The 13093-nt window shown below is 44.8% G+C and overlaps 1 protein-coding gene across 1 annotated transcript in view; it reads right to left on the minus strand.

Moving 5' to 3' along the window:
• RBM26 (RNA binding motif protein 26) overlaps positions 1-13093 on the minus strand; it is a 492900-nt gene that overhangs the window by 161745 nt on the left and 318062 nt on the right. The window contains 1 exon segment of the mRNA XM_030200623.1: positions 6528-6602. Coding sequence (XP_030056483.1) covers positions 6528-6602 — 75 coding nt within the window.

Here is a 13093-nt window from a genome sequence, read left to right on the forward strand (position 1 = left end):
AGAAGTAGAGCGCTTCCGTGCTCTCAGCATAGTGGCGATGACCTTGTCCGAGAAGCCTTTCTTCTTCAGCCGCTTCCACTCAAGAGCCAGGCCATAAGACCAAAGGGGGAGGGATCCTCCATCACCACGGGACCCTGATGTAAGAGGCCCCGCTCCGCTGGAAGCCGCAGAGGACTGTCTACGGAAAGCCGGATCAGGTCCACATACCAAGGGCGTCTGGGCCAGTCTGGACCCACCAGGACCACCCGGCCAAGAATTCTGCCCAGCATAGGCCAAGGCGGGAACACGTAGAGAAGCTCCTCTACCGGCCACTGCTGGAGAAGAGCATCGACCCCAGAGATCGAGGGTCCCATCCTCTGCTGAAGAACTGCGGCACTTGGCAATTGGCCGAGGTCGCCATCAGATCCAAGGTCGGCATGCCCCAGCGCTTCGTGATCTCCGAGAACACCCGAGCAGACAGTTGCCACTCTCCGGGATCCAAGGTATGGCGACTGAGAAAGTCCACCTCGACATTCAGGACTCCCGCACTGTGAGCTGCCGACAGCTGGTCCAGATTCACCTCTGCCCACTGGCATAACTTCATGGCCTCCCTGGCTAGGGGGGCGCTCCTGGTACCTCCCTGGCGATTGACACAGGCCACGGCCGTGGCATTGTCTGACAGGATTCAAACTGGCCTCAGTATCAGTACCTGAAGAATCGCTTGAAGCGCCAACCGAATGGCCCGAAGTTCCAAGAGGTTAATGGACCACTTCGCCTCCGCCGGCGACCATATCCTCTGCACTGTCCTTCTCAGGCAGTGGGTTCCCCAGCCCGTCAAGCAGGCGTCCGTCGTAATGACAATCCACTCCGGGGACGTGAGAGGTATACCGGCTGACAACTTGTCTGACATCAGCGCCCTTCTCATCGCCGGGTCCAGGGGAAGGTGAACTGCGTAATCCTCCAAACCCGGAGTCCAGCGCCGCAGAAGAGAGTGCTGTAGTGGCCTCATATGGTCCCTGGCCCAGGGCACCACCTCCATCGTGGCCGACATGGAGCCCAACAGTTGCACATAATCCCAAGCCCGAGGAGCTGAGGAGGCTAGGAACCGGCCCACCTGGCCTGAAGCTTGAGGCTCCGGTTGTCTGGCAGGAACACTCTGCCCACTTGGGTGTCGAACCGAACACCCAGATACTCCAGGGACTGAGTCGGGCGCAGCTGACTTTTCTCCCGGTTGATGATCCATCCCAGGGAACTCAGAAGAGCAATGACCCTATCCGTCGCTCTCCCATACTCCGCAAAGGAGGGAGCTCAAATTAGCCAATCGTCCAGGTAGGGATGGACTTGCACTCCTTCCTTGCTGAGACAAGCCGCAATGACCACCATCACTTTGGAGAAGGTCCGCGGAGCCGTAGCCAACCCGAACGGGAGGGCTCTGAACTGGAAGTGCCGGCCCAGCACTGCAAAGCGCAGGAAGCGCTGATGAGGCGGCCAGATGGGAATGTGCAGATGAGTTTCCTTGATGTCCAAGGATGCCAGGAATTCTCCTTCTAGTACCGCAGCAATCACGGAGCGGAGAGTCTCCATACGGAAATGCCGTATTCGCAAGGCCCGATGGACTCCCTTGAGGTCGAGAATAGGCCGAGAAGAGCCTCCTTTCTTTGGCACCAGAAAGTAAATGGAGTAACGTCCTGTGCCACGCTGCTCTACGGACACTGGGACCACCGCCCCAAGTCGGAACAAGTTGTCCAGAGTCTGCTGAACTGCGGCCACTTTGAGGGGAGACTTGCAGGGAGAGTTCACAAACCCGTCTCTTAGGGGCCGGCAGAACTCCAACTTGTAGCTGTCTCTGATGACTTCTAGAACCCAAGCATCTGAAGTTACCCTGGTCCACTCGCCCAGAAAAGAGGACAGCCTTCCTCCTATCTGCTCTGGGCCATGGACCAGGGCCCCGTCATTGGGTACGAAACCCTGGGGGAGGACCGGAGGAAGAACCTCCTGAGCGGCGGTCTCTGCGAAAGGAATGCTGCTTCGGGGAGAACCTCTGCTTGAAGGAGGAGGAGGAGGAGCCCGACGTGCCCGGGCGATACTGACGGGCTTCTTGAAAACGGCCCTTAGAGGAACCAGGGCACGCACTGCTGGCCCTTGCCTTGACCTTCGGCAACCTCTTGCCTTTAGAACTGCTGAGATCCGTCACGATCTTGTCCAGCTCATCCCCGAAGAGTAGCTTGCCCTTAAAAGGCAACTTGGCTAAGCGGGATTTGGAGGCATGGTCAGCTGACCAATGCTTAAGCCATAGCCATCAAAGGGCAGAGACTGTCTGAGACATACCTTTAGCCGAGGCTCTCAAAACATCATACAGCAAGTCTGCCAAGTAAGCCAAGCCCGACTCTAGGACCGGCCAATCCGCCCTCAAGGAAGGATCCGAGGGGGAGGCCCGCTGCACCACCGTCAGGCATGCCCCGGCCACAAGGAGCCGCAAACTGAGGCCTGCAAACTCAAGGCAGCCGCCTCAAAGGCTAACTTTAAGGCCGCATCCAATTTCCTGTCCTGTGAATCCTTAAGGGCAGAGCTACCTTCCACCGGCAAAGCCGTCTTTTTTGTCACTGCAGCAATTAGAGAGTCCACTGCCGGTCAGCACAAGGCCTCCTGTTCACCCTCTGGCAGAGGGTACAGACAAGTCATGGCCCTGGCTACCTTGAGGCTCGCCTCAGGAGAATCCCATTGAGCCGAAATTAGAGTTTTCATGGCTTCATGGATGTGGAAGGTCCTGGAAGGGCGCTTGGTTCCCAACATAATAGCGGAACCCGCCGAGGCTGAAGGAGGGCCTTCCTCCGGAGAGGAAATACTCAAGATGCTCATAGCCTGAACTAACAGGTTAGGCAATTCTTCTGAGCGAAAAAGCCGCGCTGCAGAGGGTTCATCTCCCCCATCAGGGCGAGGATCAGCCTCCTCCAAAGAATCCCCAAGGGACCTTTGAGAGAACTGAGAAATGCTGCCCTCATCTACATCAGAGGAGACAGAGTCCCCCAAGACCTGAAGATCCACCCGAGGGCACTTGATCAGGGAAGCCTCTTCCCCCATATCTGACAGGGGAGCAGGAGCAGCGTTTTGCAGTTGAAAGGTCTGATACAGCAACAAAACAAACCCAGGAGAGAAACCCCCCTGTTTGTGCACCTCTGCAACCTGGGCCACAGCCCTAGAGGAACTCTCAACCTCCATTCCATAGAGCGGAGGAGAAACGCGCTGCACATCCAAAATGGCGTCCAGCGCGTCACTCCGCAAAGGAGCCGCGCGGGAAGCATGGCGCTTAAACTTCGCCATCTTCTTACCGCCGCCCAACTCAAAGACGGCCATACCAGAGGCCGTCCGAGCTGCATGGGTGCCCGACGTCGGAAGGGCGGACATCGGGGGATGGGCGCCTAAGGTGGGAAAGGCCGCCGACGCTCCAGCATAGGAAAAACCGGCTAAATCAGCAAAGTCCGGAAGGACGCCCAAAAAGGGCTTTTCTGCCTCCGATCCCCACGCCTCCCCACTAGCCGCGCGATCACAGTCCGGGGAGCGCTTTTTCGCACCCTTACCATCCAACGCCATGATCCATGAGGGAAACGTTCGGGGAACCCCCTGCCCACTAGGAAAATGTAAAATTACCTGCTTCTTGCTCCGAGCTGTAACGAATTGTGTCCCAGTGAGGAGCTGCAAGGAAAATCTTTTCTGCTTCAAGAATGTTATGTTTTGGGTTTTTTTTTTTAACGGAGCCAGCGGGAGGGGGGAGAAAAGGAGGGACCTGGCACCACCAGGTTTGCACTTCCTCACGAAGAGCCCTTATCTAGTGTAATATGATCATGTCCATGCATATCCTTAATATTCAAAATGGTTCTAGGTCAGTTCCCACCAGACAGTTCCTGCCCACCAATTCCCACCTAGGACAATTCCCACCCATAACCCCAAAAATACAAAAAACACACTAGGAAAGTAATCTCCCTTCCTTTCCTCTTCCAGATTGTTTGGGGGGCCAGTATCTCCTCACCCCCCCCCCCCCAACATTACTTTTTAAACATCCCTTTCCCATTCCAGACATGAAGTTCGTGTGTGTGTGTGGGGGGGGGGGGGGGGGGGGGGGGTAATGTCCCCCCCTCCTCCCCCCAAACTAGGTCTCATGTTTAATCTGGGATCAAAATGTCATAAATAAGAAAATAAATACAGACTGCAGTTCGTGTGCCCACCCCCCCCCCAAAAACTAGGTTTCAACCTAATTCATGTTTAAGCCAGAGTCTAAATATCATAAATAAGTAAATACATAAGTAAATAAATAGATTAATACAAACTGTAGTTCATGTGGGGGGGGGGGCAATTCTCCCCCCTCCATTTCCCCAAACTAAGTTTCAACTTAATTCAACCCCTCAAAACGACACGCTGATTATTATTTATAATAAATTACCAGGACTTATGGCACCCAATACATGATCAGTAAAAAAAAAAAAAAAAAAAGCACTGCCAGAACTTATGGGACCCGATACAAAAATGAAGCTACAGTCAGTTAAAAAAAAAAAAAAAAGGCTAGGGAGGGTAGGGTTGGAAATGATCGGGGTGGGGGGGGGGGGGGGGGAGTCCTTGGTGGGAATTGTCTCAGGGGGAATTGGTGGATGGGAACTTGCCTGATACCATTCAAAATAGTATTTCTAACTCTAACCTGTTGCTTTTTAAATTTATGGGCCAACAGCTTTTCCATTTTATTATCCACCCCTAAATATTCTTGCTGTAAAATTCGCAATTTTTCATTAATATCATCTAGATCCATCTCTTACAAGTCTGCACGGATATTATCTATTTCAGTTTTATGGCTCTGTTCAAGATGGCTATGCTGCTGTCTCAAGTTATTTCTCTTGCTATTCTGTTCCTTTCGCATATGTACTTATACAGCTATAATTTTGCTTCCCATTACTGCTTTTAGTCCCTCCCAAAATATAGCAGATGCAATTTCTGCTAAGTCATTAAACTCAAAATAGTCTTTCAAATCCGTTCAAGTTGAAAGACATTCTGTGGGTCCAAGAATACACCTATCATCAAGCCTCCAATAGCGCGCCCCCTGTGGTTCGCCGACCACGAATAGCTTAACAGTAATAGATGCATGATCTGTCCATACTGGTGATACTATTCTAGAAGCGGTTATCAATGCCAGCCCATCCTTATTCACCAGCCACATGTCTATTCTAGAATAGGTGCAATAATCTTTGGAGTCCTTAGGTTATTACAAGGATGTGATCAATATCAGATACACATATTGTTTTTTCTTTTTGTGGAGGAAAAATCCTCAAGTATTGTGAGGTAACCCCCGTATCTTGCAGATATACTATCAATCGTTAGACGGAGTACCCACTCACATCATAGGCAAAAAACCTCCACTACGTTACTATTGTTGTTAACAACGATATTCTTGCTCTATCCGGAGTCAAATATCAAATAGCAACTTATCTGAGTGATAATGCAGTTGTCTGCAGTCATGGCAAGACTTTTCTGAGATCTTTCCCCTGTTCTCTCTAATTTTTTTCCCTGCACAGTATTTTGTGTGAACAGACTCGCTCCTTCATTATTGTTGTAAGGTACAAATTGAAGCGAATCTCCCCCTCTTTTGTCTGTTATCTGGGTCTCTTGTAAGAAGCCAATACTCATGTGTAACCTCTCTGTTTTTTTTTTTTTTAAACAGTGTTGCCTCTTACATGGCATATTTAAACCCTGAACATTAATAGAAACCAGAACATAGCAATTAGTTGTCATAGTCATCAAAGGTAAGAATAGTACTTCCCAAATACCTCCTATACCAGCCCTTTTGCTGTTGTCCACCTCTTATCCAACAATATGCAATCCCAAAGCCTCTCCCACTGACGGTGCCCTCCTATAGCAACCCTTTAACTCCATCCTTCCCCCACCTCTTTTCAGTACCCCTATGTTAACAAGGTCTGCCATAATGTGGGCCAACTGAGAACGGTAAGCACCCCGACTCACCCCAGCCCCTTTTAGCCAGTCCCCCCTGCTACAAGAGTGCAATCATAATTATCGCATATACAAATAAACAACCAAACATTACTAAAGAGCAAGAAAGCATACTGCTCAAGAACATCACAAAACCCTAAATAACATTCTTCAATGTAGACCAGAACAGTCCCTAGTAAGAGCAGAAGCACAATAAAACAGAATAGAAACCAAAAACGCAAGCAGGTTAAATCAGGTGATTCTGAAACAGTGTCCAAATGGTGTTGAGTCTGCATTTCTGATCCACCCCAGCGCCATCACTGGCTCCCTTCTAAACATGACATTATCTCGCACTGACCCTTCAGAGAGTCATCCTTCCATAGCTTGGCCTCTCATTGGGAGCTGTTGCACCTCAGGAGGTGTCGTCACTTTTACCAGTTTATTATTCAGAGCAAATGACAGACTAAAGGGGAAACTCCACCAATAGATTCATGATTTTTAATATTTACCAAAACAAAACCTTTTTAAAGATAGCGATTTATAGTTAACACTAGAAACCTTTATTACTCTTATTTCACCTTTTGCGTTTCAATGTGCTTTTCCAAAATTTCCTGCTTCTTTTTTCTCACATCTTGCTGTAGTCTTAGGGCTTCCTGTAGAGAGAAAAAAAGTTTTATGATGACCATTATAGTTTAGTAGAATTATATAAAGCTAATGGAGTAATTATTAGTCATAAATTTAAATATCAAACATAAGATGTATGAGTTAAATTATTATTATTATTTGTATCCCACATTTTCCCACCTTTTTGCAGGCTCAGTGTGGCTTATATATAACCATTAGCGGTGTTAGCCGATTCCAGTCTGGACAAATACATAGTATGAATGAATACAAAGTGATATTGTGGTAAAATGAGGTACATGTATGGTAGGTACAACTGGAGGGAACTTAGGGAGGGAAAGGGGGAAGAAGAGTCCGGTAATGTCCGTTACGGTCTTTGGTTACATTGTGTCGCAAGTGTCCAGGTATTCTTATGTTGGGTCAGTGGGGGTATGTTCTTCTGAACAGGTCTGTCTTTAGTGCTCTCTGAAAATTTAGGTGGTCGGGCGTAGTTTTTACTGCTTTTGGTAATGCGTTCCATAATTGTGCGCTTAGGTAGGAAAATCTAGATGCATAGGTGGATTTGTATTTGAGTCCTTTGCTGCTTGGGTAGTGGAGGTTTAGGTATGATCGTGCAGATTTTGTGGTGTTTCTGGTTGCCAGGACAATAAGGTCTGTCATGTATCCCGTATCCAAATTAAAAGTAATGCCTACACCTCCATAACATTTGTTTAAATTAAGATATTGAAATGACTAAAAAATGTTTGAAACTTGCTTTTTTATTGCATGTATTTATTTTTCTACACAGTCGCCACCATTCGCCACACATTTCTGCCAAAGATGGACACATTTTTGAAAGCTGTCATGAAAGAACTGCACATCTCATCTCTTCAACCAGTTGCTCACAGTCCTTGTCACCTCTTCGTTCAACAGATGCTCACGAAGGTATTCCTCCAATTTTGGGAAAAATATGGAAATCACATGCTATCATGCTAAGTCTGGGCTGCATGACAGATGGGGTAAGACAGAGAGAACGAATGTAGAATGGAAGAAAATCCAATCCAAGAAACCAGTCAAAACTCACAGAATGAAAACTCCAAATAGACTTTATTAGGACCCTACACGGTTCATGTTTCGGCTATAAAGCCTTCATCAGGGGTCTAAAAACATAACATACAAACAGAATAAGAATAATATATATTAAAAATAAAAATTTTAAATCATATTGAACACAACATAGATATCTAAAAAATGTAACATTAGCCATCTAAAATATCCATATTTAGGGTATCTTTTATACATTAGTGATATATTAGTACTATAGCTCATTATGATTAATATATTTAAGCATTTTTGTACTAGTAATAAAAATGGAGTAATGCCTGATTAATAACTATATATAGAGATTTGTATAGATATTTTGGAAGCCATAAATGATATTTTCTGTTTGTGAGTTTATCCAAATGCCATAATGTATGTACATAATTAAAAGATACCCTAAATTTATGAGGCAGCATATGGATATTTTATATGGCTAATGTTACATTTTTTAGATATCAGTATTTATTTTGTTTGAAACATTGTTTCCTATGTTATGTGTAATATGCTCTTGTTTAAAGACATTGTTCTCTATATTGTGTTCAATATGATTTAAATTTTTAAATTTTTAATTTTTAATATGTATATTATTCTTATTCTATTTGTATGTTATGTTTTTAGACCCTTGATGAAGGCTTTATAGCCGAAACACGGACCGTGTAGGGTCCTAATAAAGTCTATTTGGAGTTTTCATTCTGTGAGTTTTGACTGGTTTCTTGGATTGCATTTTCTTCCACTCTGCATTCGTTCTCCTTGGTGATTTTGTGGAAGGTGTGAATCTCTTCTTTTTTCTTTTGTAAGACTGAAAGACCCATCTTTACATTTGCCTCTGTGGTTATTTCATGCTGTGTAAGAACTAGCATTGTTCATATGTTGCAAAAAAACTTACTACTGGTGCTTCCAAACTCTTCTAAATTGTTCTTTCAAATGAGTTATCTTCCAGTTGCCTGAGTTTGTCAACCTTTCTCATGAAACACTCATCCATTGCTGTAATGAGTCATCCACTTTGTTTTTGATCATACAAATGAGCTCTTCTTGGTCCATAATCATTACACATTTTGGCCTAGCAACACACAGTACTCATATCAACACAGGCATCACCATAAACATCCTGAATGTGGCAGTGCATTTCAATGAAGGAGTCTCTGCATTTGATAGAATTTCTGACTGCTGGAAATTCTATCATGATACATTGCTGAAATCACTCATGGCATGCTTGTATTTCACAAGCAACAGCAAAACAGCCTCTTAACACACATACTTCTCTCCAACTGAGGTGAAGGATGAGATTTCAACGAACAAGGAAACACTTATAGAGCACCAGTGCAGCCAATCTGATGAAGGTGGAGGCATTACTTTTCATTTAACCCTCATCTATGACCACCCTACAAAATTAATATGAAGAAGCTGCTCAATGACAGTATTTAATTAGTGGTTACTTCTGTGTTCATCTGATCCATGTAAAATTTGCAAGAGACTATGTGGAGGAGTGGCCTAGTGGTTAGGGTGGTGGACTTTGGTCCTGGGGAACTGAGGAACCGAGTTCGATTCCCGGCACAGGCAGCTCCTTGTGACTATGGGCAAGTCACTTAACCCTCCATTGCCCGCCGCATTGAGCCTGCCATGAGTGGGAAAGCGCGGGGTACAAATGTAACAAAAAAACAAACTGCCATTGTAATTACCTATCATCTAGTAATTAGTCAGTTTTCTTTACTTACATTTGTTTTACTTTATGCATTATTGTATTTTTGCAATCTTCTGACATTGGGAGCTAGTTTTGTGGACCAATAGGTTCCAAATACAGACATACAGACAGGTTATACTGTGTGACAATGGCATACTATGATCTTCACAACTTATCTTAGAAGGGTAGATACTAAGCTATGGTAAAATAATGTGTTTTACCTACGTGATACTTACCAGAGTCACTAACCCATGGTACCTTAGTACACAGATTACTGACTCAAGCAGTAAATATAAATTTACATTGCTGAGGTTCAGAACACCATGACTTCCTGGCTGTAGCAACATTAAGATAGAAGGTCCAATCCCTTCATCCAGAGCTCCCCATGTCCCCCACACCAGGACCTACTAGGAGTTTCCCTGGTGTCTAGTGGGGAGGCGGTGCAAGAACAATCCCCATCCTGCCCTGCTGTGAATCTGGTTTCAAAATGGCACCTCTCAACCCCTAGTGATAGTCTAGCAGTATTACCATTAGGGGTCAAATTCCTAATAAGGGTTAACAGCTTGAATCCTAGCAGTAGAAACACAAGACTACTGGTAAGACCTAAAAAGCACCATTTTGAATATGGCTGCCCGATGAGGCAGGAATGATTAGGGATCATTCCTGCCTCCCCCTCCCTTTCAGACATCAAGGAAATATCCAGCAGGTTCTGGAGAAGAATGGGAGGATCTGATCAGAGGAGGGTATTGCAGGGGAACTGAGAAGAGGACTGAATTGTTCAGAGATCACCGACCCCTTTAAGATGTACCCCGGGAGCATCCTGCAACTCAATGCTCTGGGAAGGAAAAATAAGGTTAGTTCAAAGTTGGTGTTATTTACCCAAGAATAATGCAACTTGCAAAGTTAAATGAAGCTACATTATTCAATTTACATAAATTGTTTTGCATGCATTTGCATCTCATTATATAATTCACATTCTGTAACCAAATTGTGTGTCAGGGCAATTATTAAATGCACCTTAGTAAATACCCTCTATAGTGTGACACGAGACCACAGAACAACCACTGTAATATCATAGAAAGTAAATGTGAAAAGTCTTAAATCTTTAGTATAGTGGACTAATATTTTAGTTAAACATTCATAACACATTCGTGCCTTAACTGGGCATTGTTTTTTTCGGTTGGCTTCGAAGTCTATACTTATTAAGCAACACAGCAAAACAGTGCACTCAAGGGACAAAGCAATTATTAAATACTATGATATATCAACAAAAGCCTTTTTTAAGGGGCTAACTAGAAAAGCATAATGTGTTTGGCATACTCATTAACACCACCAAACCTACTTAATCCGTAAATAGATATATCTAGACATAATTATTCTACAGGCCAAAGAAAAATCAGTTTATTAATATTATCATAATTTATACAGAGCTTTCAAGATGAATACAGCACTGGAGCAGAGTAGTAAGTCCCAAATCTCTGTTGAAACTTGCAGTCTCTGCTATGAATGAGATGGGGGGGGGGGGGGGGGGGGTAGTAAGTGCATAGTAAAGGCTAAGTTCAGGAAGTGCAGATGCAAACCTCACCAGTTGACTAGAGGATGAGAGTATCAAACAGTGCCAGAGATTTGTGTTTCTGTTGCTAACAGAGGTCTATTTGAGGGATTTCTCATACTGCTTTGATCCAAATACCTAATACAGTTCAAGAACTCTGCTGCACTTGTTGGCTCTCTGGTTCGGAATGCCAGGGAGTTAACCAGCTTGTATTTAGATATCAGTGGCGATATTATAGTTCCAAATTGTGCTGCTTCTCAGCAAAGGGAGAGGGATCCTATTCCTCCCTATTTGCTGATACAGAACATGGTATTCTGGTAGTCCATTTGATTTAACACTGGGCTGTCTTGAAAATGATGGACAAAGACTCGAAGGTCACAACATTTAGCTCAAAGTGATCAATGTAAAGAAGTGTTCAGGACTTCAATCATGTGCCTTGGGTAAGGTAAGGGTCTAAGTGCGCTCCCTATCTGGTGCAGAAGCATCTGTTTTTAAGAACGACTAATATTCCAGTGGAGCAAAAGGGACATTCATGGTTAAGCCTGGGTAGAGATGCCCACCACTGCTGAAGGCTGGGTATGCTGGTCCCACTGGAACATAAGATCTCACTGAGGCCTTTTCATTTTCAGGTTAGCAAAGGCAACCACAAGTATGGCAGATGTAATGTGAACCAGCAATTTAAGAAAGCCCCTAGCTATGAACATTGTGGAAGTCTGCATATAGTGGACATGTAAGATTAAGGTCTGCAATCCGACAGCAAAAAGCTCTTGCTTGTATTGTGTCAAGAATCACACCCCTTTTGTAGATCGGCGCATGAAGGGTAATCTAATGTAAATTCTTATGATGCACAGGGCAAAACTTAGGAAGCACTGTTTCCTCACTGATGTGAAAAGGTATGATTACGTTTGGTAAAAACTTAAGATACGTATGAAGAACTATTCAGTTCACAGGTGACAAAGGAATTAAGTATGCTTATTCTTGCAGATTCATGAGAGTGGTAAGAATAAAATTAAGGTCCCATGGAATGTGTGGTTTCTGCACTGATGGATTAACATGAAGCTCTTATATAAGCTGAGAAATGATCGGACATTGTGAAGACAGGAGCCTAAGAATGAGAACATGACAATCTGAGGGTGTGCTGAAATATATTCTTATACAGTAGATTTGCAGGCCCAATCGTGAGATTGTTACTGGCAGTTTGATATTTGGAGGACATGACATGGGTTCTAGGCCATTTGTGAAACATCAGATGGAGAATCTTTTCCACATAAAGGCATAGATATGCCTAGTAGAGGGCTGTCTAGCTGTAACCATGATATTCTGTATAGGCATTGGGGGGTTTAGGGCAGAAACCAGATGCTGCTCAATTTCCATACTGTCAAGGCTAGCAATTCACCTCAAGTCTTTCTACATCCTTGACAAGATACAGCCTCCAAAACCAAACACAATATTCCAAGTGGGCCCTCACCAATGACTTGTAAAGAGACATCAACACCTCTTTTCCTCTGCTGGTTATACCCCTCTCGATGAAGCCTAGCATCCTTCTGGCCACAGCTTCATTATTGTTTCTTCACCTTCATATCCTCAAGACACCATCACTCCAAGGTCCCTCTCCTGAGCCAAGCTTACTAATCTCTCTCCTCCTATCCGGTAACTCTTTTTTGGGTTTCTGCACCCCAAGTGCATCACTCTGCATTTCTTGACATTAATTTTTAACTGTCAAACCCTCAACCAGTCTTCTAATGCTTGGAGATCCCTTCTCATTGTTTCTACTCCCTCCAGGGAATCCATTGGCTATCTTCATGTCATCCGCAAAAAGGCAAACCTTGCCTTCTAACCCTTCAGCAATATCTCTCACAAACATATTTAACAGAATCAGCCCCGGCACAGACCCTGAGGCGCTCCACTGCTCACCTTCCTTTCTCTGAGTGGATTCTATTTACCACCACCCTCTGCCACCTGTCGGCCAACCAGTTTCCTTATCCATTTCACCGCTTTTGGTCCTAAGTTCAGCTCTCTCAGCTTATTCATAAGTATTCTGTGAGGGACCACATCACAGGCTTTGCTGAAATCCAAGTAGATTACATCTAGCGCACGTCCCTCATCCAGTTCTTTGGTCACCCAGTCAAAGAAGTCATTAAGATTCATTTGGCAGGATTTTCCTTTGGTAAAACCATGTTGCCTCGAATCCTGTAGCCCACTGGCTTATA

Source organism: Microcaecilia unicolor, chromosome 4 (genome assembly GCF_901765095.1).
Source record: "Microcaecilia unicolor chromosome 4, aMicUni1.1, whole genome shotgun sequence".
In the NCBI taxonomy this organism is placed as follows: domain Eukaryota; kingdom Metazoa; phylum Chordata; class Amphibia; order Gymnophiona; family Siphonopidae; genus Microcaecilia; species Microcaecilia unicolor.